Source organism: Lepidochelys olivacea (assembly GCF_965140295.1).
Source record: "Lepidochelys olivacea isolate rLepOli2 genome assembly, chromosome: 1".
In the NCBI taxonomy this organism is placed as follows: domain Eukaryota; kingdom Metazoa; phylum Chordata; order Testudines; family Cheloniidae; genus Lepidochelys; species Lepidochelys olivacea.
Window position 1 is genome coordinate 346,969,361 of NC_140411.1, and position 27,532 is coordinate 346,996,892.

The following is a 27,532-nucleotide window of genomic DNA, read 5'->3' on the forward strand; positions in this document are numbered from 1 at the left end:
TACAGCCCCCAACTAAAACCCCTCCAACGCATTATTAAGGATCTACAACCTATCCTAAAGGATGACCCAGCACTCTCACAAATCTTGGGAGACAGGCCAGTCCTTGCCTACAGACAGCCCCGCAACCTGAAGCAAATACTCACCAACAACCACATACCACACAACAGAACCACTAACCCAGGAACTTATCCTTGCAACAAAGCCCGTTGCCAACTGTGTCCACATATCTATTCAGGGGACACCATCACAGGGCCTAATAACATCAGCCACACTATCAGAGGCTCGTTCACCTGCACATCCACCAATGTGATATATGTCATCATGTGCCAGCAATGCCCCTCTGCCATGTACATTGGTCAAACTGGACAGTCTCTACGTAAAAGAATAAATGGACACAAATCAGATGTCAAGAATTATAACATTCATAAACCAGTCGGAGAACACTTCAATCTCTCTGGTCACGCAATCACAGACATGAAGGTTGCTATCTTAAAACAACTAAACTTCAAATCCAGACTCCAGCAAGAAACTGCTGAATTGGAATTCATTTGCAAATTGGATACTATTAATTTAGGCTTAACTAGAGACTGGGAGTGGCTAAGTCATTATGCAAGGTAGCCTGTTTCCTCTTGTTTCCCCCCCCCCCCCAGATGTTCTGGTTTAACTTGGATTTAAACTTGGAGAGTGGTCAGTTTGGATGAGCTATTACCAGCAGGAGAGTGAGTTTGTGTGTGTATGGGGGTGGGGGGGATGTGAGAAAACCTGGATTTGTGCAGGAAATAGCCCACCTGATGATCACTTTAGATAAGCTATTACCAGCAGGACAGTGGGGTGGGAGGAGGTATTGGTTCATATTCTCTGTGTATATATAAAGTCTGCTGCAGTTTCCACGGCATACATCCGATGAAGTGAGCTGTAGCTCACGAAAGCTCATGCTCAAATAAATTGGTTAGTCTCTAAGGTGCCACAAGTCCTCCTTTTCTTTTTGTGGAAACTACAACTCCCAGCGTGCCCAGGGCCCGCCCTACATGTGGCATAGACGCTCGACAGCCCATATCCCGCCTCCTCTCGGCCCTTATTGGAGCGTTCAGTCCCAGTCTCTCCACTCCCTCGATTCCGATTGGTCGACCTGCAGCCAGCCAGGGGGCGCGACCCTGTGTATGGGGGTGGGCTCAAGATGGCGGGAGAGGCGCCTGGGAGATACAGGAGCACCATGAGCAAGAGCAAGGACCCCTCGGGCCTGCTCATCTCTGTGATCAGGTACGGGGGCTCGCAGGGCCCGCCGCCGCCGAGGATGGGGGCGGCACGTCCCTTCCAGGCCCCTGTCAGCAGGGCTCGCTGGGCCACGCTTCCCCTCAGGCCCCCGGGGGAGCCGCCGTTGGGGTGGCCCCCGCCCCCCGAGGCCCGGCCCCCGCCGTCGCAGCCGGGACCCTCTCCAGCAGCGGGGTGCCCACGGCCACGAGAGGCGCCGCTTGTCAGAGCTGAGGGCGCCTGTGGTGCCGTGACTCCAGTGGACCCCCCCCACCCCCGGATTTCAGGGACCCCTGCACAGCAGCAGGAGGCCCCCATTTCTCGGGTGTGTGTGTGTGTGGGGGGGAGACGGCTTAGCCTCGGGGGGATCTCAGGCTGTAGCTGCAGCGGACCCCAGGCTCTCAGAAGCCGCTCACGCCTTGTGGGCATTTGGGGGGGGGGGGTGGCGTGTGTTGCCCACGTAATCACAACAGCCCTGTTAAGTCTGACAGAAACAGTGAGAGCTAGAGACCGGGCAAACCCAGCAGGGCATCCCCCTTAATTTTTAGGAAGCCCTTCATTGGGAGTAAGGGCATCCACGTGCCCTGTGGAGGCTGTAATGTGTAATAGGTCCTACCCCCTTTCCCTGTGCATTTCCTTGGCTGACTTGATTGAAAAAAAGAGGACCTAAGGATCTTGTGACCACAGCAGACTCTTTCTCACATGCCCCTTGTGCCCTATTCTGGGCAACAGGACTTAGTCAGGACCATTCTCGGGATGTCCTGGAAGGACTGGGAACCTCTGTATCAGTGTTTGCTGGAGCACCCTGCAGGCGCAGCGGCCTTTGAGCTGATTAGACGAAGGCTGGTCAGAAAGCACCGGGAAGTGTACATGCAGTCTCATATCCTGTTATAAACCACAGCAATTGAAAAGTTGCTGCCTTCCAGGGATTGTATTGTGTTGCCTTGCAGGGGATGAAAAGGAGAAACTGCAAGCATGTCAAATCATATTGTGACTCTGCTGTTTTTTGGCTGCACTCACTCCTACAACCCCTCCTCTCTATGTCAGAGGATGATCCAGCTACTGTGCCTGAAGCTGTCTGATCCTCCTCACTCCACTCCACTAGTTTCCCTCTATCTCTTTAAAAAATACTTTTAAAATCACATCCTTTTTATGCTGCTTATAACCAGTGAGTTGGCAGCCACTTTCCCTCACTGGTGTTTACTAATGCCAACTTCTCACATACTGATGCTTACTAATATCATTATTTGCTGTCCCCACACACACACATCATATTCGCAAAAAGAAAAGGAGGACTTGTGGCACCTTAGAGACTAACCAATTTATTAGAGCATAAGCTTTCGTGAGCTACAGCTCACTTCCTCAGATGCATATCGTGGAAACTGCAGCAGGCTTTATATATACACAGAGAATATGAAACAATACCTAAAATTCATCGCATACATCCGATGAAGTGAGCTGTAGCTCACGAAAGCTTATGCTCTAATAAATTGGTTAGTCTCTAAGGTGCCACAAGTCCTCCTTTTCTTTTTGCGAATACAGACTAACACGGCTGATACTCTGAAACACATCATATTGTAACTACTGTGCATTATGGGATGGTTGCACTAATAATGCATTATAAAATTCAGTGGCTTTGTATCATCTACCTGGAATAAACTATAAAAATAATTTGCATTTACACAGCATTTCTTATTTAAGGATCTTGTGCCCTATACAAATGGTAATGACTGGAAAACAATCTGGTTTTCTTTAGTGTCCCGCAGGCTTAGGTCAGTGATTGGACACTAGATGCAGAGGACTCTGAGTTACGACAGAAATTTTTTCCCAGATGTCTGGTTGGGGGATCTTGCCCACATGCTCAGGGTCTAATTGATCACCCTATTTGGGATCGGGGAGGAATTTTCCTCTGGATCAGATTGACAGAGATCCTGGGAAGTTTTCATCTTCCTCTGCAGTATGGATAGGTCACTTGCTAGTTTGAACTAGATTAAATGGTGTATTCTCTGTAACTTCAAGTCTTTAAGATTTGAGGATTTCAGTAAGTCAATGAGAGGCTATGGGTAAGTCTGTCACGAATGTCATGGATTCTGTGATATTATGAGAGCGCTGCGACTGCCTCAAAATTCAAATAATTCAGTCCTGGGTGATAGGATTTGGTCTTCAGCTCTGGGTGGCGGGGCTCAGGCTTCGGTTAAAGTCAGAGCCTTGCCACCCGTAACTTAGGTTCATGGGGCCCCTTGGGGTGTGGGGTCCTGGGCAATTGCCCTGCTTGCTGTGTACATTTTAATTTTATTTTTTATTGCTTGCGCACTGGCCATGAAATAAAAGTACACATCCCAAAATCTTAGCCTTATGGGCAGGAGTAGGTGGGTGAGGTTGTGTGGTCTGCAGTGTGCAGGTCAAGACTAGATGATCATGATGGCTCCTTCTGACCTAAAACTCTATGGGTATGTCTACACTGCAGTTAGACGCCTGTGGTTGGGCTGTTTCAGCTGACTCGGGCTAAGGGGCTGTTTAATTGTAGTATAGATGTTCAGTTTTGAGCTGTAGCCTGATCTCTGGGATCTTTCCATCTTGCAGGGTCCTAGAACTTGTGCTCCAGTCCTAGCCTGAATATTTACACTGCAATTAAACAGCCTCTTAGCCTGAGCCCTGTGAGCCTGAGTCAGTTGGCACAGGCCACGAATAGGTTTTTAATTGCAGTGTAACCATACAAAAAGTGTGTATGAGACCACACAGAATTCCAGAAAGATAGCAACCCTTAGTGGACAGTTGTTTAGATCACATCTAAGGCATGTTGTATAATCTTTCAAGCATCCCAGATGTGTAACACTAGTTTTTAGAGTGTGTGATGGTAACAAAATAAGAGGCACAAATAATAGTAAATACAGTGAGATGAAATGAGGTGGTTTTCTTCAACACATCTGAAGTTTTCTGTGTCCTTGATTTAAATTTACCACCCAAAAATACATTAAATTATTGAAAGCCAAAGAAATTAATAACCTAAGTGCATTTTGTTGCAGTAGATGACCAAGTTGTAGAGTCCCGTTACAAAATAACTGCAAGAATTCATTTGGGGGAAGATGAAATGTCTAAGCAAAAACTAACTGTGTGTGTGTGTGACATGTTTATAGTGGGAAAACCAAAAGGGGCCCTAACATAAAATTCATATTGTGAAGTAATTCTTTACCATAGTTTATTAATGACAGCTTCAAAAAGTTTAATAATGTAAATGTGACTACCTTTTACTACTTAAGTTGTTTTTAGTGTCACTGAGTGTGGATAGTGAAATTGGATGAATCATGTTTATTTTCTGTTCCTGTTAAGTTTCACTTTATGGTTCTCAAACCCAATGCTCTTGGTTTGAGATTCCAGCATAGCAGGGAAGATTTAAATCTTAAAATTTCCACAGTTTTTAAAAACTGAAAACCATGTCTGTTTATTTTAGATGTTGTCACATCTCTTATCCCCCTTTTTAACCATACTTAAATTTGGAATCCTTTAAGTTTATAGTGAAATATCTAATATTGTTATATGTTTATGTTTTACCTGTCTAGGAACTTTCATTATGGTAACAGTGCCTCTATAAAAAGAAAAGGAGTACTTGTGGCACCTTAGCGACTAATCAGTTTATTTGAGCATAAGCTTTCGTGAGCTACAGCTCACTTGCATCCCATGAAGTGAGCTGTAGCTCATGAAAGCTTATGCTCAAATAAATTGGTTAGTCTCTAAGGTGCCACAAGTACTCCTTTTCTTTTTGCGAATACAGACTGACACGGCTGCTACTCTGAAAAGTGCCTCTGTAGATAGTTTAGGCCCAAACTTTCAATTTAACATTTAGATAAAATACTGCGTGAAAATATTAAAACGTTCTAGTGAGTCATGACATTTAAGAAATAAAAAATCAATGGAAGCTGTTCTTGTTTTGAATCTAAACATTCCCTGCAGTGTTTGCAATCCAGACATCATAATGAACTAGTTCATGGGAATCTGAACGTAAAACTGATTAGCAGTGAAAGGAAAACTGATCCATTAATAACTTCATTTTCTAGTTGAGTGCAAAATGTAAATGGCATGAATGGTGGAAAGGAAGTTATATTATTAAAATTCATTCTCTATGATCTTTTATTAGTAATTAAGATAAAAATGAATGTGCTGAACATCTAATGACATTTCCATGCCGGTTGTTTGGCATATCTAGAAAAATACAAGTAATTTTATATATATGATTATTGTTATATTTGAAGTAAAACTGAAGGAACCGCATTTGAGCTCAGATGAGAGCCAACTGAGATGATGTCAAGGAGTGTTTGCTACATGGGAAAGATACATGGCTGTTAGGGAAAGCCATATAATTTTGAGCTTGCAGTAAGATATTGCCAACTATAATAAGCAAAACTTAGTTATTTTTTGGTGTAACTCCATTTGTGTCCAGTCTTTTATTTGCTAATCTCGTAAGGCTGTTGTAAAGCTTATAGGGACATCATCAACTTGAAATTTAGTTTGTTTAAAATAAAAAACTTAAAATAATTTAATCTCTACTAAACCTGCGTCCAAGTTCTTATGCCAATTTTTCTGATTTTATAGTCATGGTTTCCTGTTTGTTTAAATGTGAAAGACCCACACAAAAAGCAGGGTTAACTTGATGAATTTCTTTGAAACAGTGAACTGGATCAGGATCTAGATAAGTGAGAAATCTTCTTAAAAGAACGTTTCCAGAAAACCAGTCTATTTCCAATGCAATGGGCTATGTATCAGAAAAAGTGAAACTGACTATACATAAACTGCTTTAAAACACAAAGAACTGTAAATGAACAGGGAAATAGAGAACATCTGAGAACCCAGTCTTTCATTTACAGTACTTAGGTGTTATTTGTAACAATAGTAGGTATGCTTTCAGAAAAAAATATATCTTTTTCAAGTTGACAGTGTCCATTAAATTTTTGTTTGCAAAATGCTTTGAGATTTGGATACCCTTACACTTGTTGAGTAGCCCATTACTTATTGAGTATGATTGATATTGAATATTGTGCCATCTAATGTGATATTAGTGCCAGGAGCCTAGGAATTGGAACTTTTATTTTATTTTTATTTTAGATTTTATTTCTAATTTGATGATTTCTTACTCAATGTGAATAAGAGCATCAGAGCCAGATTCTCAGCTAGTGTAAATTGTCAGACCTCTATCGACTTGAGTTGATCTATAACAATTTACACAAGTTGAGAGGATAATTTAGTGTAGTAGCATCTGCTTCATCAGGATATCTTGGGGGACTGCCTGTCATTGGCCCTCTGAGTTTTCTAAAGGTGGTCTTGTAAGGGTCCTAAGATCTACTTAGACTGTGCCAGGGTCAAAAGCTCTGTCCCTGCAGGGTTTAGAAACTCTAGAATGACCTCAGTCTCTGGGTCATTTAGAAACACCACAGTATCTTGGGATGCAGATAATCAGGAAATTGAGGGATAGTCCATAGAAAGGATTAGCTTGTGTCTCAATAAAGTAGTACTGTGTTACTGTCCCCAGTTAGTGGCAATCCTTCCCATTGCATTGGGAATAGACTGGTTTTCTGGACACTTTCTTTTTAAGAAGATTTTTCATTTATCTAGGTCCTGATCCAGATCATTGTACAGTACCACGTTTGCTCACAATAACATACAAAGTAGGCAGAGTGGAGGAGATTATCTAATGCAGGGCTTGAAAACTTTGCTGTACACCTACGAGGAGCAGGGAGATAAAGTGGGATTGTACTAAAGCACTGTTTCTGTGACCTGCTGTGAAGCGCCCATTTTTTTATGTTGGCCGTGTCTGCTAGGCAGCTATTAAATTCAGGAGGAAGAGTCATTGAGTGGTTAGAGCAGCCGACTGCTACTTAGGCTCATATTGTGAGAGCTGAGCAAGGTTCTATTATTAGTGGCTCTGCCACTGACTTGCTGTGTGGTCTTGGGTGGGTTCCATCACCTCACCGTGCCTCCATTTTCCTATATGAAAAACTGGGATATTGCATCACAGACCACACAGTACACCCATAACATGTGGTATAAATAACTAGACAGAGTGTTGTACTTAATAAATATTTGTCAAGTACACGGATGATAGGTACTAGAGATAGGTGCACTATTGCATCTGGATGTTCCCCCTCTCTGCTGCTGCAGCTGCTCTCTTCCCCTCTGGCTGCTTACAGGGGGATCTCCATTCTATCTTTCCCCCTTGCCCTCATGGGTGCTGGAAGCAGCACCATTAGCAGTCTTTCTTATTCTCATCCCATTTCCCTCCTGCCTTGTCAGAACAGCAGAATAAAACTGAAATGATGGCAGGGCAGGGACTGTGTTTTTAATATTGGGCCTTGCATTGTGATGTTTAGAGTAGGGCACTGGGAGTCAGGTCTCTTAGGGCAGGTCCACGTGACCTAAGTTACACAACTCCAGCTACGTGAATAACTTAGCTGGAGTCAGCGTACCTTAGGCTGACTTATTGCAGTATCTACACCGCTCTGGGTTGACGGTAGAAACTCTCCTGTCGACTTACCTTACGCGTCTCATTCCGTTGGAGTACCGGAGTTGACGGCAGAGAGATCGGCGGTTGATTTAGCGGGTCTTCACTAGACCTGCTAAATCGACCCCTGGTGGATCGATCGCTGCAGCGTCCATCCACGGTAAGCATAGGCAAGCCCTGAGATTCTGTTCTCGGCACCACTATTGATTTTCTGTGTATTCTGAAGCAAAATGCTTATCCTCTCTGTGCGTGGTTTACCCATTGGTAAATTGTGCATAATAATCATAGAAATGTAGGACTGTAAGGGACCTCAGCAGGTCATCTAGTCCAGTCCCCTGCACTGAGGAAGGACCAAGTATTATCTAGACCATCCCTGACAGGTGTTTGTCTAATCTGTTCTTAAAAACCTCCTGTAATGGAGGTAATTTGTTCCAGTGTTTAACTACCCTTACAATTAGGTAGTTTTTCCTAACATCCAACCTAAATCTCCCTTGCTGCAATTTAAGCCCCGTACTTCTTGTCCTGTCCTCAGTGTTAAGGAGAATAATTTATCACACTCCTCTTTGTAACAACCTTTTTTGTACTTGAAGACTGTTGTCATGTTCCCACTCAGTCTTCTCCAGACTAAACAAACCCATTTTTTTGTTCAGTCTTTCCTCTTAGGTCATGTTTTCTAGACCAGTGGCTCTCAACCTTTCCAGACGACTATATCCCTTTTAGGAATCTGATTTGTCTTGCATACCCCCAAGTTTCACCTTACTTAAAATCTACTTGCTTACAAAATCAGACATAAAAATACAAAAGTGTCACAGTACACTATTACTGAAAATTGCTTACTTTCTCATTTTTACCATATAGTTATAAAATAAATCAATTGGAATATAAATATTGTACTTTTCAGTGTATAGTATATAGATCAGTATAAACAAGTAATTGTCTGTATGAAATTTTAGTTTGTACTGGCTTTGCTAGTGCTTTTTATGTAGCTTATTGTAAAACTAGGCAAATAGCTAGGTGAGCTGATGTATCCTCTGGAAGAACTCTGTGTACCCCTAGGGGTATGCATACCACTGGTTGAGAACCTCTATTTTAGACTTTTAATCATTTTGTTGCTCTCCTCTGGACTTTCTCCAATTCGTGCACATCTTTCCCATACTGTGGCACCCAGAACTGGGCACAGTACTCCAACTGAGGCCTTATTAGTGCTGAGTAGAGTGGAAGAATTACTACTTGTGTCTTGCTTATCACACTTTTGCTAACACATCCCAGATTGATGGTCATATATTTTGCAACAGTATTACATTGTTGACTCGTATTTGGTTTGTGATCCACTATAATCCCCAGATCCTTTTCTGCGGTACTCCTTCCTAGGAAATCGTTCCTTCTTAAGAGCAGTTCTTTGCATTTGTCCTCATTGCATTTCATCCTGTTTAATTCAAGTAAATTTACTTAAACTTAATTTCTCAAGTTTGTCAAAATCATTTTGAATTCTAATCCTGTCCTCCAAAGTTCTTGCGACTCCTTCCAGTTTGGTATCATCTGCAAACTTTATAAAGGTACTCTTTATGCCATTATTTAAATCAGTTATAAAGATATTGACTAGAACTGAATCCAGGACAAATCCCTGTGGTACCCCACTCAATATACCCTTCCAGTCTAATTGTGAACCATTGATAACTACTCTCTTGAGTACAGTTTTCCAGCTAGTTGTGCACCCACTTTATAGTAGGTTCATCTAGGCTATTTTTCTCTAGTTTGTTTATGAGAAGATCATGTGAGACAGTATCAAAAACCTTACTAAAGTCAAGATATATCATGTTCACTGCTGCCCCCCATCCATAAGGCTTGTTATCCTGTCAAAGAAGAATATTAGGTTGGTTTGACATGATTTGTTCCTGACAAATCCATGTTGCCTGTTACTTATTACCTTATTTTCTTCTAGTTGCTTACGAATTGATTATTTGCTCCATTATCTTTCTGGGTACTGAAGTTAAACTGACTGGTCTGTAATTCCATGGGTTTTCCTTATTCCCCTTTTTATAGAAAGGTACTATATTTGCGCTTTTCCCATTCTCTGGTATCCTGTCCTCCATGAGTTCTCAAAGATAATTACTAATGGCTCAGAGATCTCTTCAGCCACCTCCTTAAGTATTCTAGGATGTATTTCATCAGGCCCTGCTGACTTGAAGAGATCAAACTTGTCTAAGTAATTCTTAACTTGTTGTTTTCCTATTTTAGCCTCAGATCCTACCCCATTTAGTCTGGTAGTTGTCCAATCATTGTTAATTTTTTATGGTGAAAACTGAAACAAGAAAGGCATTTACTACTTTGGCCATTGCTGTGTTTTCAGTTGTTGTCTTTCCCTTCTCATTGAGTAATGGGCCTACCCTGTCCTTGGTTTTCCTTTTGTTTCTTACATATTTATAAAATGCTTTCTTGTATCCTTTATATCCCTAGTTAGTTTAATCTTGTTTTGTGCCTTGACCTTTCTAATTTCATTGCTACATGCTTGTGTTGTTTTTTATATTTATCCTTTGTAATTTAACTTAGTTTCCACTTTTTGTACGACTCTTTTTTGAGTTTCAGGTAATTGAAGATCTGGCTGAGCCAGAGTATCCTCTTACCATACTTTCTATCTTTCCTACACATTGGTAAAGTTTGCTCTTGAGCCCTTAATGCCTTTCTAAAAACCCACCAACTCTCTAGAACTCTTTTTTCCCCCTTAGACTTGCTTCCCACGGGATCTTACCTTCCAATTCTCTGACTTTGCTAACATCCATCTTCTTTAAGTCCATTGTCTTTATTCTGCTGTTTTCCCCCATACCATTCCTTAGAATCATGAACTCTCATTTCATGATCACTTTCACCGAAGCTACCTTCCACTTTCAGATTCTCAACTAGATCCTTCCTATTTTACACTGCTTTTGTATTTTTTATACATGTTGTGAAGTGCTTTGAGATCTTCCAATGAAAGATACTGTGAAAGTGCAAAATATTATTGTTGGAGGCCAAGAGCCCGCTGTTACAGAGGTCTAATGTTAGTCCCATTTGCCTTCATACTGTTTCTTTAAAATGTAATGAATTGGATTGAGAAAATTCTGATCAACTGATGCAAGACAATTTGGGGAATATTTTCTTATCTTGCAGAGGACAAACACGTGTATTTATATTGATTTTTCCTAACCTTTTGTTTTGTCTGTAGTTCGTTGAGGCAGCTTTTGTACTATGAAACAAGCAAGCTGGCATTTAGCAAATGCTATTTTTTGAGAGATCTTGTCAGATTTTTAGTGGGTGAATGTCTGCCTTTTATTTATTGTAAGACTTTTTTCTTTCCAATTAAAGGCTGCTATTTTTAAGAAGTGGCCTTTAATAGCTGGTTTAATTGGAAAAACAATCTTTGGTTGTGACTTGATAAGACTTTATTGTAGTCTAGGTGCAAAGCTTCACAGAGGCATACGTACGTACAAACACACATCTGGATGTAAAGGAGAACTGAGGGCGCAAGTGGAGATATAGCATGTTACCAACTTTGTTTCTAAAATGTGTGCTTCTATAGATGTAAATCTGAAAGCATAGTATTCTCACACATGTAATTCCTTTTCTCTCTCTATATATAAAATAAATACTCATTGGTCAGTACTTTTATTCTTTTCAAAGTGAACTTTGCTGAATTCATTCTTATTAATGACCTGGCATTTGATCTTCTCTTTCTGTTTAAGAGCATAGAGCTGATGTCCCAATTCATGATTTATAGCAAGGAGGTCCAATACATAGCTGTTGCACTCAGAGTAGCATGCTGGAACTCCCACATTCACCACTGTCAGCTCAACACCTGGAGGAACATCTGGAAGACAAAGACTTTGAACTGGGGAAGGGTGGTCCCAGGCTGGAAGGTAATCCCAGCCTGTGTATTGAGGAACTGTAACCTGTTTGTACCATCTCTTAGGGTGAGAACTGCTTGATTCAAATCCTGCTTAGTTTGTAGACTTAAACTGCAAATTTATCTTTGTTTCTTAAGTAACCAACTCTGATCTCTGTGCCTGCTACTTAGAATCACTTAAAATATGTCTTTCTGTAGTTAATAAATCTTTTTTATATTTTTCCTAAAACAGTGGGTTTTGGTTGAAGTGTTTGGGAAATCTCAGCTCAGGTTAACAAGGGCTTTTGCATGTCCACTACCATTTTGTCAGAGTGGTGAACTACTTAATGAACTTGCACTGCCCAAGGGACCCTTGAGCAGTATAAGACAATATAGTCCTGGGGTCCAAGGCTGGGGAGCTGGAGGGAATTGGCTGGAGTCTTTCTGTAGTGGGTTCATGAGTGGCTGGGAAATCATTTGTGTAACACAGTTGGATGTGTCCCTGCCTGTGGAAGTCTGTGTAAGTGCAGTACTTGTCAGAGGTTTTCACCTTGACATCACCATCACAGTGTGAGAGGCAACGCAGGTTGGCGTGGGACAGAGAACTCAATGGTCCCACAGTCCAGGTTGTACCCTAGGGACACCATCACAATAGCTGCTATTCTCATTTCTTGTATCACAGTTAGGATATAACTGTCACAAGAAGTATAGCCCAATAATTCTGATCTGTATATGCTGCAACATTTTGTAAATCTATTTCTATCACAAGCAGTGTTCTAAAACATTTTTAAAAAGACCCTTTCTCCAAGTGTTAAAACCAGCAGCCTGAAAGTTCACAGGATAAAAATATTTATCTCTGTATATAATCTGTGAACTGAATTGTAAATAATAATTTAGACTTTCTGTATTGCCCTCCCTGCTGAAGGGATGCCAAAGCAATTTTATAGACTGTATACATAGATTGACCCTATACGAATCTGAACTAAAATGCGGCACTTACTCCTCATGAAGCATTCACACTACACAGAAGCTTAGGACAGTGAGTGTGAAATGATACCTTGTCCAGCTGAACCTCCAAGGAATTTTGTTTGTAATACTTTGGCAGAATGCAGTATTCAGAATTGGGGATCTGGCCACAATACTGGGATTAACAGCCGTACTCTTAAAAAGAAAAGGAGTACTTGTGGCACCTTAGAGACTAACCAATTTATTTGAGCATAAGCTTTCGTGAACAACAGCTCACTTCATCGGATACATACTTACTCTTGCAAAACAATCAAGCAAAAAACACAGTGGATTTTTTTCATGACAAGTGGTCAGGAGGGCAGTGGTTTTGCATCTTCAGAAGAGACTATCTCCCAGCAGCACTGTGCCCCCTCTGCAGTGCTGAAGCTTTGGTTCAATCCTAGCACAAAAAGAAGCAAGCTAACTACTGAATCACCAGCACTACTTCCTACAGCACATAGTTAGACCTTGGACAGCTCCCACCCAAATACTGACTTTGACCAACCCTGGTTAGCGATGTGATCTGATGGAAATGAAGCAGTAGGTGGTATAACAAGCTTATAAATGCTGCTTCTGTTTTCATCTTTCAGATCTCTGATCTGAGTAGGATTGTACAGCTTTATTTTAATGGCTGTGAAAAATACTGGTAAGAAGATTCTGTCACTGATGGAAAATGCGGTTGCTTAATGAGCTTAACTTTTTCTTGTGTCTGAATCCATATGAAGTCTATTTGTGCTTGTTTTGGGATCTCTGATTTGTTTAAAATTAGTAACTAGTTCCCTCTGAAGAGACTGAGATTGTTCTGTTCTATATAGGTTCTTATGCTAGCTTCATCACCAGAGTATCTGTGTGCCTTTCAGTTATGTATTAAGCAGTGTGACTAACATCTCTCATATGTAGTTCATTCTCGCTCTTATCCTCTCCCCATGGGTGTGCAGTGCAGTGTTTTGTTTTTGGTAGGGTTTTGTTTTTGTTTAAATGTACACACTGCTTGAGACATCTCATGATGTTGAATTCTTGCTGCTAATGTAAGCTCCGTTAACTGGCGTCAAGTCTGTCTGCTTCAGAATGTAGTATACAGATATCTTCTGCTTTTTGCTAAATCAACCAGCCACTGGTCAAGCTGACCTCTGCTGTCACAAATACTGGAGACACAAAGCTTTGGAGATGCTCATTTAAGGGTCTGGAGACTATTTGGCTCTTAAGCACTCAACTGAAGCCAAATTGCACAGATCTGCTAAGCTGATTCGGCTCTCAATGATCAAAGGTTCACCGTCGTTTCCTGTTGGAAATGTTTAAACCTGTGTACAAGAAACAACCAAGATTAATAGAATCCAAAGAGATCGGAGAGAAACTTTTTTCTAAATTCTAGTTTATTTTGTATAGTTAACAGCGCTTTGATTAGAGTCACTTTCTCTGTTTCTCTTTTATAGTCAGTGAGTTAGAACCTTGAAGAATCAGGGGAACTAAGCACCCTCAGTTCCCATTGATAGGGGTGTTGGTCCTCATGGTATTATGCAATGGTTCTCAAACTTATTTGACTGGGCCCTCCTTCTTTGTGTCTGTAGCCGTTCTCAGGCCCCTTCCCCCACAAGTACGTATACTGCCACCCAGCTCTGAAGGCAGAGTGGAGAGCAGCGGCTGCTGGCCGGGCGTCCAGCTCTGAAGGCAGAACAGTGACAGCAGCAGTGCAGAAGTAAGGGAGGCAATGTGAAAAGTGATAACATATCACTTTTCACAGCAGACTTATTGCACCATTGCCACCCTTACGGCTACTGCCAACCTGGGGCAGACAGTGGGAGCCCCGCCTCCTCCGGGTGAGGGATTGGGAGCGGAGGGGAAGGAGAGCCTGAGCCCAGGCTGCCTCTTGGTGAAGGATTGTGGGTGGGAGGAGGAAGGAGAGCCTGAGTGGAGGGGCTCTGGCTATCATCTTTATCTCTGCTTCCTGGGTGCGCATGACCCTTCTGCATGAGCCCCAGCCATCCGGGGCTGATAGCCAGCACTCTTAAAAAAACCCAAAACCACACAGCTCTCACCTCCCTTGACACATTCCTGTGCCTACCTTGGGAGGCCCACCCCATAGTTTGAGAACTGCTGGTATAATGGAACGATATTCTGCTGGGAGAAGATCTTTTATAGTTCCATAGTCAATTTACTGTTTCCTGATATTGATATCCCCTGCTCCTCATGCCTATTAACTTGTACAGTGCTGATTTTAGTTACCTTCCTGCCAGCATCTCATTGTCTCCCAAAGGTGTATGTTTTATCTCTTAAACATTTTAACTTGTAATTTTCTCTTGCTTTTCATCTTAAACATTCATGTCACTGAATCCACAATTTAATGGGAGCAATCAGTTAACCTGTGGAAATAATGAGAAAACATTTAGCTTGTTGCTGCTCTGTTAAACATCTTTTGGATTTTTTTGTTCCTTGTGTATCCTAGGTTATCTGTTCTTTTTTTAAAGAAGAAGTTTTTATGTAATTGTTTCAATGGGATTCTGTGGTAATTTCAGAACATATATTATCAGTTTGTGTTTTGAGGTTAAGTACTGCTGGAAGCTGTAGATCAGTCCATCTGGGATTTATCTTTAAGGCAAAAATTTTCAATTATAAAATTCAAATAAGTCCTTTAGTTTCATGAAGCTTCGGAAATGTATGCTACAGTGTATATAGCAGGCAGAAAATATAACACTGTTGATCCCAGGGTGCCTCACAAAATTGTGCCCTATTGAAATTCAGTTGCTTGTAGGGTGTAGCCTACTGGCACACAAAATACTGCACCGGAGTGGTGGGGAGGGAATTGCTAGGGAATTGCTAGCTAGATGTACCAGGCAAACTTCTTAACTTATTGGATCTTTAATGTCCACACAAAGAGGCCTGATTTTGTTTTTAAGGCTTTATCTGAAAGACCCCTAGGACTACATTCTGATGTCTGTTCTCACAATGAGTTGGACTTTACTGTGAGAGTAGTCCCCTCCAGTGGTATTAATTGTGGAGTATGGTGCTACTCAACATGGATAAAGGATCCGCAGTTAACTTGCATGGTCTTTGTTTTGCTCTGTCTGGGCCTGATCCTGAAAATTGCATACCATTGTGGGTTCTAGACACAAGAATCTAATCCTGGGAGGTATTATGTTGTCCCTTTGAGGGTATTTACTTACAGTTAGTATCGTTATTAAAGGACATCGTCACTAATTCATGGTTTTTATGACGATTGTCCACTTATCCCTGAAGCACCTCTTTGCTCCCATAGTGTCCCTCATGCATGGGAATAAATCCCAGTCAAAATGTGTAAAGCCAGTGCCTTATTTTCTTCAGGATCCTCCTTAAAACTTTGCCCCTTTGGTAATGCAAACAGCAGTCTGCAACCTTACAAGGTTGAGCGTGTGGCCTGTTGTGATTACTGCCCTAAGTGGCTAAGAATTGTGCACATCCTGTTGTTTGGTTACTCTGTCTCCCCTGTTCTCCACCTAACCCCCTTGTCTATCTGTTATGACTCATCCACCCGTTCTTGTAAGATCTTTGTGGTAGGATCTTTGTGCTGTCATTTTCTATAGGTTTGTACAGTGCCTAGCACAGTGAGGCCCCCTGCTTGGTTGGCTTTTAGAGGGCTTCTGCCATATAAATGTTTAATAGTGATGATAATGGTTTAAATTGAAATGATAACTCCTGTGACTGGTCTGTGACTTTAGACATCAAAAAGAGATGAATAGTTAGAGGTAAAATAATAATACTAATAATTAATAATAGGGTTTCTTTTCAGTCTGCTTTTATTATATACTGAAGTCTCGTTGGAGCTTTGCAGACATTTCCTGCACAGAGGAGACAGACTGTTCCAAGTATCCACAGTGCACCAGTTCAGAGATTTTGTTGCTGGTAGCAACCGCTTCCTTCATTTCACTCCAGATGTTTTCTGTTGGCCTCAAATCAGGTGCCCGTGTTGTCCAGTGCAACACATTGATTTTGTTTATCTTCTAGAGGACTGTATACATTCTTATATGCACTTTGGGTTGTTGTTCTGGTGCAAAATAAAACTATCTTGTAAGTTTCCTTTCAGATAGGTTATTTTGATGCTTCACTGTTCATTTTATTGTTCTCAGTGTGCTGAAAGTGTACACGACACTTTATGAAACATAAAAAAGAAAAGGTCTCCATCCTAAATAATATTGACACTTAGCACTGAGTGCTTTTTATCTGTACATTTTGAAGGTGGGCAGTAAGCATTATTATCCCAACTTTACAGCTAGGATAACTTGGGCACTTACATGTTTAAGGCCTAAACTAACTTTGATGGAAGTGGATGGTATCTACCTGTATCCTTTTAAAGCCCTGGCTTGCCCAAGGCTAGAGTGTAGTTATATAAGTCCAGCTACACTGCAGCTTCTATGGTGTTTTAACTTGGACAGTCACATTGTAGCTGGGTCTCCTGACTGTTTTATAGCCATGTCTTGGAGAAAGCTAAGCCAAACCATTTTGAGTACTGAAGTAGAATGAGGACTTGACTCTACAATGTAGTGTCAAAATTAGAAATTGGGAGACTTAGCAAGGTATACAGTAGTACAGCAAAGAGCAATATGGAAACGGATGGCAGAGAAGCCTAAAGAACAATGTGGAGTGGAGTACTGTTGAGATTAGAGCTCTGTTTTCTTCATGCTCCTCAGTGATCCAATGCTCCGTTCCCTTTATTTCCAACTAATTCAGGGGGTAATATACCCCGAATCATTTCATAGATCTTTGTCTCTCTGATCAGCTGAAAACCATATGAATGTTTTACTTTTTCTATTTTTATTTTCCTATGTATGTTTGCAAACTTTTGAGGATTACTAAATTCAGGTGTCTAATTACATAATTTCTTTACAGTTTTAATTACTGCTAAGTAATGTTCCTGTTCTTTAATTCCAGGAATTTACAGCAATATGGGGGACTGCTTAGTATACAAAATTAGTCAATTAAAGTGGCAATTTTTCACTTCCATAAACTGCCAACACAGAAAAGTTGCTCAGAAAAGTTGTAGTAATACTGTTTTACTTCCTCAAGATTTACAGCATCATCCATCTGGGAAACTCAAAGCCACTTACAAATATTGAATGAATTAAGCCTCCCAAATATTTAGGAATGTATTCTCTCTCTCTCTTACAAATGTATAAACTGAGATACAGATAAGTAACTTGCCCAAGGTAGCACGGGCGGTTTTAGTTGGAGCTGTAACTTCCAGCTTTCTAACTGTGCACTTAAATTCTCAATCTTAAATGTTACATTAACATTCTTTTCTCCCATTGAATATCCTATATCTACTCTTGCAGCTACAGAGAGAGGAGCCCAAGTTGCACTAGGATCAATAGGGCTCCACCAAGTGTGGAGGAGGATTTAGGGAGCCCATTAAGGGAGTCCGCCTCCTCTGTGTACTACAGGGACGTTCTGCACGTTCCAGCCCAATAGGATTTGTGCAGTGTGCCATGGAGATGGAGTTGATGGATCCACCTGTAACATGCTTTGGGACGGGGAGAGGATTCATTCTCCTTTTGTGTCAAACTCACTTACCCGGGCTTTGTGTGGGGTGCGGGTGAAGATCTAGCCCTAATGAATACTGAGCAAAAACACTTAGTATATCTTTTTCATGCAATTTTTTGGCATATCGATGTGCCCATGAAAAAGGAATGGGAGGAAGCTTTTGGAAGTTCTCAGATACTGCAGGATGGGTGTCTTGGAAATTATATGTGTATAATATATTCAGTTTTATGGATGCAGTCTCTCTCTTGATTCTTCGTTTTAAGGCTCAGCAGCACCTATAGCTAGCAGGTGCTTTTGTGGCACAGCAGCATTATGAAAGCCAGCAATGTGGATGTTGTAAACTTTTTGAGCAGTTTGTGTGAGCACAAAGTGGGGATGATTCTTAGGAACCTTAAATCTTGCTTTAGTCTTTCTGAGTAACACCTATTGTGGTCTGTAATGTCCCTTTTTTTCACTAACGTTTTGGTAGCTCTGGTGATAACGCCTACCCAAAGACAGGATCTCAGTTGAAGCTGAGAGTAGCAATTTGCCAGGGCCAGTGTATTTCCAAGTACTTTTTCTAGCTGATCATCTCTTAATATCTTTTTCTACTGCAGTAGTTATCTATTATGCTGCTGCATCACATGACAAATGAGTCTGTTTTCTCTTGCTGTTGAATAATAAGAGAAGCATTCAGTGTCATTTCTATCATGGCTGTGAATAGGTATTTATTGGCTTCTGAAGGAATTATGGGTTGTGTGGTGTCCTTGTTTTTAATATCTGCTAACAGTGTGTTTTGGTCCTTCACAGCACAAATAGAAAGAGATGGTCCCAGCCCTGAAGAATTTACAACCTGGTTTTAGATATAGTGCTACATGCTGCAGATGCAAATGTTAAGGAAGGGTTGGGGCAGGGCAGGACAAGGGTTTCATCTTGCAGTTACTCAATATAGTCATGTGCCTTCTTCCATTGCGGGTGATGATTATTCAATAACAGATGCAAATGGAAAAAGCTATAACTTTGCAGTTGGACAATAATGTGAATATAATTAGTGCAGTCTGATTGCACAGTTTACTCTTTAGCTGTTACTAAGGTAAATCCATTAATAAATTATATTAAATGCAAGAGAGAACCTCCCCATAGCTCTTATCTGGTGTGTTCCATTTTCAAAGCACTGTATGGAGGAGGGATAGCTCCGTGGTTTGAGCATTGGCCTGCTAAACCCAGGGTTGTGAGTTCAATCCTTGAGGGGGCCATTTAGGGATCTGGGGCAAAAACTGGGGATTGGCCCTGCTTTGCAGGGGGTTGGACTAGATGACCTCCTGAGGTCCCTTCCAACCCTGATATTCTATGATTGTAAATATCAACCATCATAGTACCATAGAAATATAGGGCTGGCAGGAACTTTGAGTGGTCATCAAGTACAGGCCCCTGCGCTGTGGCAGGACCAAGTAAACCTAGACCATCCCTGACCTCTTTGTCCAACCTTGTATTTAAAAACCTCCAATGATGGGGATTCCACAACCCAACTTGGAAGCCTATTCCAGAGCTTGATTACCCTTATAGTTAGAAAGTTTTTCCTAATGTCTAATCTAAATCTCCCTTGCTGCAGATTAAGCCCATTTCTTCTTGTCCTACTTTCAGTAGATATGGACGACAGTTGATCACAGTCCTCTTTATAAAGAGCCCTTAATGTATTTGAAGACTGTTATCAGGTCCCCCCTTAGTTGTCTTTTCTCAAGACTAAACTTCCCCAGTTTTTTTAAGCTTTCCTGATAAGTCAGGTTTTCTAAACCCTTCATCATTTTTGTTGCTGTCCTGTGGACTCTATCCAGTTTGTCCATCTTTCCCAAAGTGTGGCATCCAGAACTGGACATAGCACTACAGCTGAGGCCACCAGTGCTGAGTAGAGTGGGACAATTCTCTCCTCTGTCCTAAGTAAGACACTCCTGTTAGTATACCGCAGTGTGATATTATCCTTTTCCCAGTTGCATCACATTGTTGACTTGTATTCAAATTGTGATCCACTGTAACCCCCGATCCTTTTCTGCAGTATTGCTATCTAGCCACTTATTTCCCATTTTGTAATTGTGCATTTGATTTTTCCTTCCAAAGTGAAGTACTTTGCACTTGTTCTTTTTTGAATTGCATCTTGTTGAATTCTGACACCCCCCCCCCATTTTTCAGATTTGCTGTCTGGTCACCCTAAGTGACTTGCCCAAGGCCACGCAGCATGTCTGTGGCAAAACAGAGACTCCAGCCCAGGTCTCCCATGTCCTAGGCTGGTGCCCTACCCACTGGGCCGTCATCCCTCTCAACTTCTCTTTGACTTTTTGTGTTATATAGCATCTAGGAAGCACTGCTGTACTGTTTTTTAGCAGTGTTATTCACCAAATCTTTATAGTCTTCTGCATAGTGAACGACAACCTTATTTCCAATGGCTTCCCTATTCTGTAAAAAAAACCTTGCTGTGGCCAGTTTGAGAAGTGAGCCTTTCTGGGAGTAGTAAAATAATGTAAGGGTGGTGGTGGTGGGGTTTATAGGCACTCTCAATCAATCATTAATTTATATCTACACAAAACCTTGCCCACTGAGTTCCGCAAAACATCCTGTTTAAAAAAGAAAGCAGAATGAAGCAAATAGTGCTTAGCTGAGGTGGGGGCCCATTGTCTCTGAAGCGGGAGAAGGTGCTCTTTTACAGCCTTTCCATTCATGGGATCTCAGCTGATCCATTTGCATTCTTCAGTCAAGGAGAGGGTCCCTTTCACCATCTGCAGCTAGGCACTATTTTGAAACAAATTCTGCTGATAGGAGTCAGAACACTACAAAATAAACGGGGTTTATGGGGTATAATAATTCTGTTAGACCCTTTGTTGTTACTATTGAAAGAGGTATGGAATGAGTAGCAGTTTTTGAAAGCGCGTATATCCTGGCAGTGGCTATTTTGCAGGGGTTAGTTCTTCAGCTTAGTGCTCTGCTATGTGGTTTTCTTAGAATATACCATGTATGTAGGATTTGTTTCTGCTGCTCTCCTCAGAGGAAGGCAGCAGGATAAAAGCTGTATAATTGCAACCTCTTTTTTTTTTTTCTTGCCAAGTCCTTGGTAGTCTAGAATACTATCTCTTGGTTTATAGATACCCTTGCTGTAGTCTTGGGACAGTTACATCACTTGAGGTGTTTTTTAAAAAGGAGTGAGGGCGCAACTGCTGTTTGCTTTCTCTGAAGGGAAGGGGTAAGGGGATGGAAGCTTTGGCCCCATCTTTGCTGGCAGTAACTTTCTTTTAGGGGTAGGGAGAGCGTTGCCTGTATATATTTTTAGTGCTTTGTCCAGGTTTGTTTTAGATAACTCAAATGATATGGTTTCTACCACTTTCCTTAAGAGACTATTTCACAATCCAATACTGGTTTTAGTTTTTGTCTAGACTTCATTGTTTTAACAAGTCCAAAGTGAAAGCCAAATTGTACAGTAGTAGAGAGCAGTGATTTTTTCCCTTCAAACCACTTGACCTGCTGCTCTGAAATATCTGAGTAGCCCTGGCGAGGAATTGATGAGCACTTTCACTCCTAGAACTTGGTTATTTGCATTCTACTTTTAGAGATGAGAGTGAAGGCCGTTCTGGAGTTGTGTGCTGTGTCTTAAAAGGTGTAAGCCTCTCTCATCACATGTGTACAAAGGTCCCTATGTAATATACTTCCAGATTTTCAATTCTGTAGAGTCTCAGGCTTAAATTTTCAAAAGCAGTTAGTGATTTTGGATACCTCAATTTTTGTATGCACAATCTCAGACACCTTGTAAAGAGAGTCATTTTCAGAGGGTGGGCACACAGCACTTTCTGAAAGTCAAGTCTTTTTCAGGAGTCTCAAGTTGGACACTCAAACTCACTAGTGCGTTTAGAATTTCAGGCCTACTTCCTTGTCATATCCTCTGCAATTAAAATCGTTCAAAATTCTTAGTCGTGTTTATAGTCCTCACATGCCACAGTATGAGAATCTTTATAGATAACTTCCACTAAACCCATAGAATTTGTATGAAGTGTGCGTGCAGTTTCTTCTGGTTGTGAAGATACACCCAGTCTGTCAGTTGATATCTCACTAATAGGGTAGTTTAACTCTCTCCAGCGAAACCAAAAATTCTAGCTCTTCTAGGGTAACAAAAAGTGACACAGGAATCTAAATGAAAATTCAAACCCTTCTCTTTCTGGGTCACAGCCCTCCCTCAGGGGTCTGTTCAATATTCATCCCTCTCCAGGTATAACAAATGTTACCCTAAATGCCAAAATTTTTACAAACAAATGTTATAGTTATGATCTGTTAAAATCTGGCTATTGATAGTGATTATACAAAGCCATGTCCTGATTATCTTGCTGGGCCTTTTTGGTAATGTCATATCTGTGCACCAATTCCCCAATTCTTTTTGTCAAAAGAAAATCCCTATGACTTCTATGTAAAATGGGTGGGAGAACATAGAACAAAGAATTGGGGGCTGGGGGGAGGGGAGACTTTTCTCTCTCACCCCAGTTCTATTCCGTTTCACCAACCTGACTGGTGACCAGGTAATGGATTAATGATTGATTAGTGGCAATGAGTCAAAATTATTGTTATATTTTAAAAAAAAAATTAAACTATCCAGATGAGAATATCACTAAACTGTGTGAGTGCCCAGCTATATACATTTGTCCTTTCTCATCCCATTTCCTGCCTATAGTTTGTTACCCGTACTTACTTGTGTGACATCTGTAAGTTCTTTCGGGCCAGGACTGTGTGTTTTTATGCATGTTCTGTGGTGCACCTGGTGCACTTCTGGGCTCAGTAGTAATAACAATTTGTAATAAATAATTGCAATACTACCTACCTGAGCTACCTGAAAAAATTAATAAAGCTCAGTAAATTATAATAACTAGCGGATGAGAGAGAAAAACCTACTTAAAAATAAGACACTTAGAAGCAAGGAAGATAATAAAGGAAACTAAAAGATCTGTGTCTCATGCAAACAACTGTTATTGCTGGGTCTCAACTGAACTTTATACAAACATGTTTACCAGAGGTACTCTCCAGTCAATGGCATTTGAAGACTAACATAGTGGCTGCTTTCCAGCCAATGGTGTACTTTAGATTTAAGAGTTCCTGTGCTGGTAAATCGCTTCTAAACATTGCCATTGTTTTGACCTTGTTGTTAGGACTCTCTCCACCAGTGATGATGTCGAGGACAGAGAGACTGAGAAGGGCCGTCTGGAAGAAGCTTATGAGAAGTGTGACCGGGACTTGGATGAGCTTATTGTTCAGCACTACACGGAACTCACCACAGCTATCCGCACCTACCAGAGCATCACGGAGCGAATCACCAACTCACGCAACAAGATCAAGCAGGTGAAAGGGCAGGCAGCACTATGTTTGGCATCTCTCTTTCTCTCTCTCTCTCTTCCCCCTCCTCCCCCCCCCCTGCACCCACCATAAAAGGCTGCACGTGTTCAAATTTGTTTCTGCATTACATATCTACCTTTGCCCTGGTTTCTGTCCCTATTGTGATGATATAAAATTGAAGTATCAAGGTTTTCATTCAACCCTTACTTCTTCGAGAGCTGTCCCTGTGGGTGCTCCACTCTAGGTGTTGGTGCGTCCCTGCGCCTTCGCTCGGAGATCTTTACAGCAGTACTCGTACCGGTCACACACGTGCAGAGCTTGCCCTCCCCCGCTCTGAGTGCACCTTAATAGTACGCGTACGCGACCGGTCCCCTCAGTTCCTTCTCTACCGTCCCCGGGCTGAGGCGGAGCTCAGCAGACTCGTTAGAAAACTTTTTCTCCCTTGTTACTCTTACCCTTTTGGATATTAGTTTGTTACCAATAGTGCTAGTTATTAGTGTTACCGGTAGTGTGTTAGTTTTGCTTAAAAAAAAAAAAAAATCCATAGTTTCTGTGAGCGCAGCCACTTCCGACATGCCTGGCTCCCCAGCGCTGCTCTAACTGTAAGGATGTCATCCCTCTGTCTGATGGCCATTCAAAATGCATAAAATGTTTGGGGGAGTCCTACATCCCCCCAAAATGTGCCCACTGCAGCCAACTTAAGTCTAGGGCATGAAAGGACAGGGAGTTGAGGCTAAAGCTGCTCCTGCTGCAAAAAACCTTAGGGTCAGCTTCAGACCCAGGCTCTGGATCCGGCTCTGCTCCACATCACAGCCCCCCCACCTCTAACAAAATGAAGAAAACTTTAAAAAAAACATCACTTTCTGTCACCCGCAAATTGAACTTCGCGGGAGAAGGCTTCTCCCAGCAGGTCTTCCGCCTCCCTCCCAGTGCTCCCTCGGATGAGCAGTTTTGACGCGCCGGGCTCCTCCGGCGCCGCGCAAAACCCAGCTGCGGCAGTAGCACAAAGCTCCAGTGCCGAGGCTTAGGCTTCCAATTGCCTGCCTCTCAGATGGCACCTTTTGGCACCACGGTGGAAGCGGTGCCGACACATGCGGACATGCCTGACCCCTCGCAGGCTATCACCACTCTCCTGGCACCGGCACCCGCTGAGCTGGCCAGCAGCTAAATGACTTTAAAGACACCGGTGCAGAGTAACTTTTTGTCGCAGCAGATTCCTCTCGCACCGCCCTCACCGCACAGAGGAGCTTCAGCACTCCAATTTACGCAGTCAAGTGACCTGCTTGTGTCACCCATTCTGCAGTCACCCTTACTGAATGCCTACTTTTCACCAAATGCTCAGCCAGGGTCCGAACAACCTTCCTCCAGTGAGGAGGAAGCTGGTCTCCAGGAGGATTTTTCACCATATGAAATCTCTCATCCTCAGACCCCAATTAATAGAAGTCATAGAAACATCACCTTGTCCTACTCTCAGGATCCTGTCCCGTGGTGTGTAAACCCGTGGATGGCACCACCTATGCCTTTCCCACCACAATGGCAATATTGGGCCCCGTGGGCATCCTATCCTCGAGACCACACTCGCTATGCCACCTCAACCAGGCCCAACACCGGCCCAGCTCCACAAGCTTACGAACCTGCCACTGATGCCAGTCACCAGACGGCATCATCACAAGTGCAGAATCAGGCACGACCTGTCTCTATCCCAGTAGACCCAGTTGTTACGCCTGACGAAGCCGTGCTTCCTATTTCCCCTGTCGTCTTAAGATGACTTTTCAAAATTTCAAGACCTTTTGAAAAGAATGGCCAGTGAATTAAGAATTAATCTGGAGGAGGTTCCTGAACAGCAGCATGAGTTAATGGACATCCTGCAACCTTCTTCTTCTTCTTCCAGGATTGCATTGCCAATCAATCCAGTCCTTCTGGAACCTGCCAAAGCCATCTGGCAGACTCCTGCTGGAAGCTTACCTACCTGCAAATGAGCGGTCTGCAAGTACTTCATCCCTTCCAAGGGCTCTGAATTTCTTTTCACCCATCCAACACCTAATTCGCTGGTAGTTGATGCAGTCAACCAAAAGAACAAGCACCAGTATCCCCGCTCCACCCCAGCTGATAGACAGTAAAGTGTTTAGATCTGCTTGGATGTAAAGTATATGCATCTTCCACCCTACAATTTTGAATTGCTAATTATACGGCCGTTCTGGCAAAATATGATCACAAAAATTACAACAAATTCATGGACTTTATTGAGGACATTCCAGAAGCAAAGAAACAACAATTCACTGCTTTAGCTCTGAGGGACAAATCGTATCACGTACCACTCTTCAAGCGGCCCTCGACGCGGCCAATACTGCAGCAAGATCCACCACTACAGCAGTAGTCATGTGCTGAGGGTCATGGCTCTCTTCTTCTTTTCCTCGAGAGGTCCAGACTACTATTGAAGACCTTCCATTCGATGGTGACAAACTCTTTGCCTCTACAACGAACGACGTCCTTCGCCCTATGAAGGATTCAAGGGCAACTCTCCAGTCCTTAGGAATACAAACCCCTATGATCAGAAGGCGACAATATAGATACCAACCCTACCAACGTCCACGCTACCCCACATGTACTCAGCACTTCCAGAGATCACACGACCAACAACAGCAACAACGCCAGAGACCCAGATACCAGCGTTGCCGCCCCTATTCCACATCAGTGTCTCAACCCCCTCCAACTAACAAGCAGATTTGAAGCCTTGGTCGAGGGTTTAGAAAACAATGTTCCCACTTCAGCGCTTTACACCCTCGTTCCTACTTCTGGACACCCCCTATGACCATTCTTCCATCAATGGCACAACATTACCACTGACAAGTGGGTTTTAGAGGTTATCACACTTGGCTATTCCATCCCCTTCCTATCTGTGCCTCCTACCCACCCACCCTCCCCGACCCTCTTCAGGGACCCCTCTCACGAGCAACCACTCTTACAAGAAGTACAACATCTCCTTCTGTTGGGAGCAGTGGAGCTTGTGCTCAAAAGACACAGAGGGAAGGAGTTTTACTCCCATTATTTCTTAACAGAAAAGAAAACCAGGGATGGTGACTGATCCCTGACCTCAGGCGGCTCAACAATTTTATCAAGAAGCAAGAGTTCAAAGTGGTAACCCTTGCCACCATAATCCCAGCGCTGGAGCAGGGCAATTGCTTTTCAGTCCTCGACCTACAGGACACCTATTTTCATGTGACAATACATCCAGCCCACAGACGCTTACTTCATTTCACCCTCGGCTCGACACATTTTCAATACAGGGTACTACCCTTTCGCCTATCCACTGCCCCCTGTGTTTTTTCCAAGCTCCTGGCCATAGTTACTGCTCACCTCAGGAAGCAAGGAGTCATAATATTTCCTTACCCTAGATGACTGCCTCCTCAAAGCCTTAACACTTTGATTCACGCAACTCACCGTCGATTGTTTCCTATCCCTTGGCCTACCAATAGACAATGACAAATCCACATTAATTCCTACCCAGCACCTGGAGTTCATCGGAGCACAACTCGATTCCCAGATGGGAATAGCATCTCTCCCATCCGATCGCTTCAACACCATAAAGCAGTTGGCAACAAAACTTCGCAACAGTCCTCAAGTTACCGCTCGAGATGTTTACAACTGCTAGGTCATGTGGCCTCTTTCACTTTCGTGGTCCAAAATGCACGACTCTACATGAGGTGCTTCCAAGCTTGGTTGGCCACGGTGTACAGACCCAATGTGCATGCCCTAAACAAACCCCTATCCATACCTTTCCGAGTCAAAGACAGTCTCCTGTGGTGGACAGTTCCCTCCAACCTCTGCTCTGGAGTCCCCTTTCTCCAGGAAGCTCCATCCATCTTAATGACTACCGATGCATCCCTCACAGGGTAGGGTGCTCAAGTTTTACATCACACAACTCAGGGGCTGTGGTCTCCATCGGAAACCTCCCTGCACATAAACATCCTGGAACTTTGAGTGATAAGCAATGCCTGCCGTCACTTCCTCCCGATAATCCGTAACCAACATGTACGGATAATGACAGACCACATCGCCTGCATGTTCTATGT

General features: G+C 42.5%; 1 protein-coding gene across 1 annotated transcript in view; it reads left to right on the forward strand.

Annotated features, from left to right (window-relative positions):
* Positions 1-1,148: 1,148 nt before the first annotated feature.
* Positions 1,149-27,532, forward strand: part of EXOC4 (exocyst complex component 4) — a 607,587-nt gene continuing 581,203 nt past the window's right edge. The window contains exons 1-2 of the mRNA XM_084643015.1: positions 1,149-1,260; positions 23,276-23,465. Coding sequence (XP_084499141.1) covers positions 1,178-1,260; positions 23,276-23,465 — 273 coding nt within the window. The 5' untranslated portion in view covers positions 1,149-1,177. The remainder of the gene's footprint in view (positions 1,261-23,275; positions 23,466-27,532) is intronic.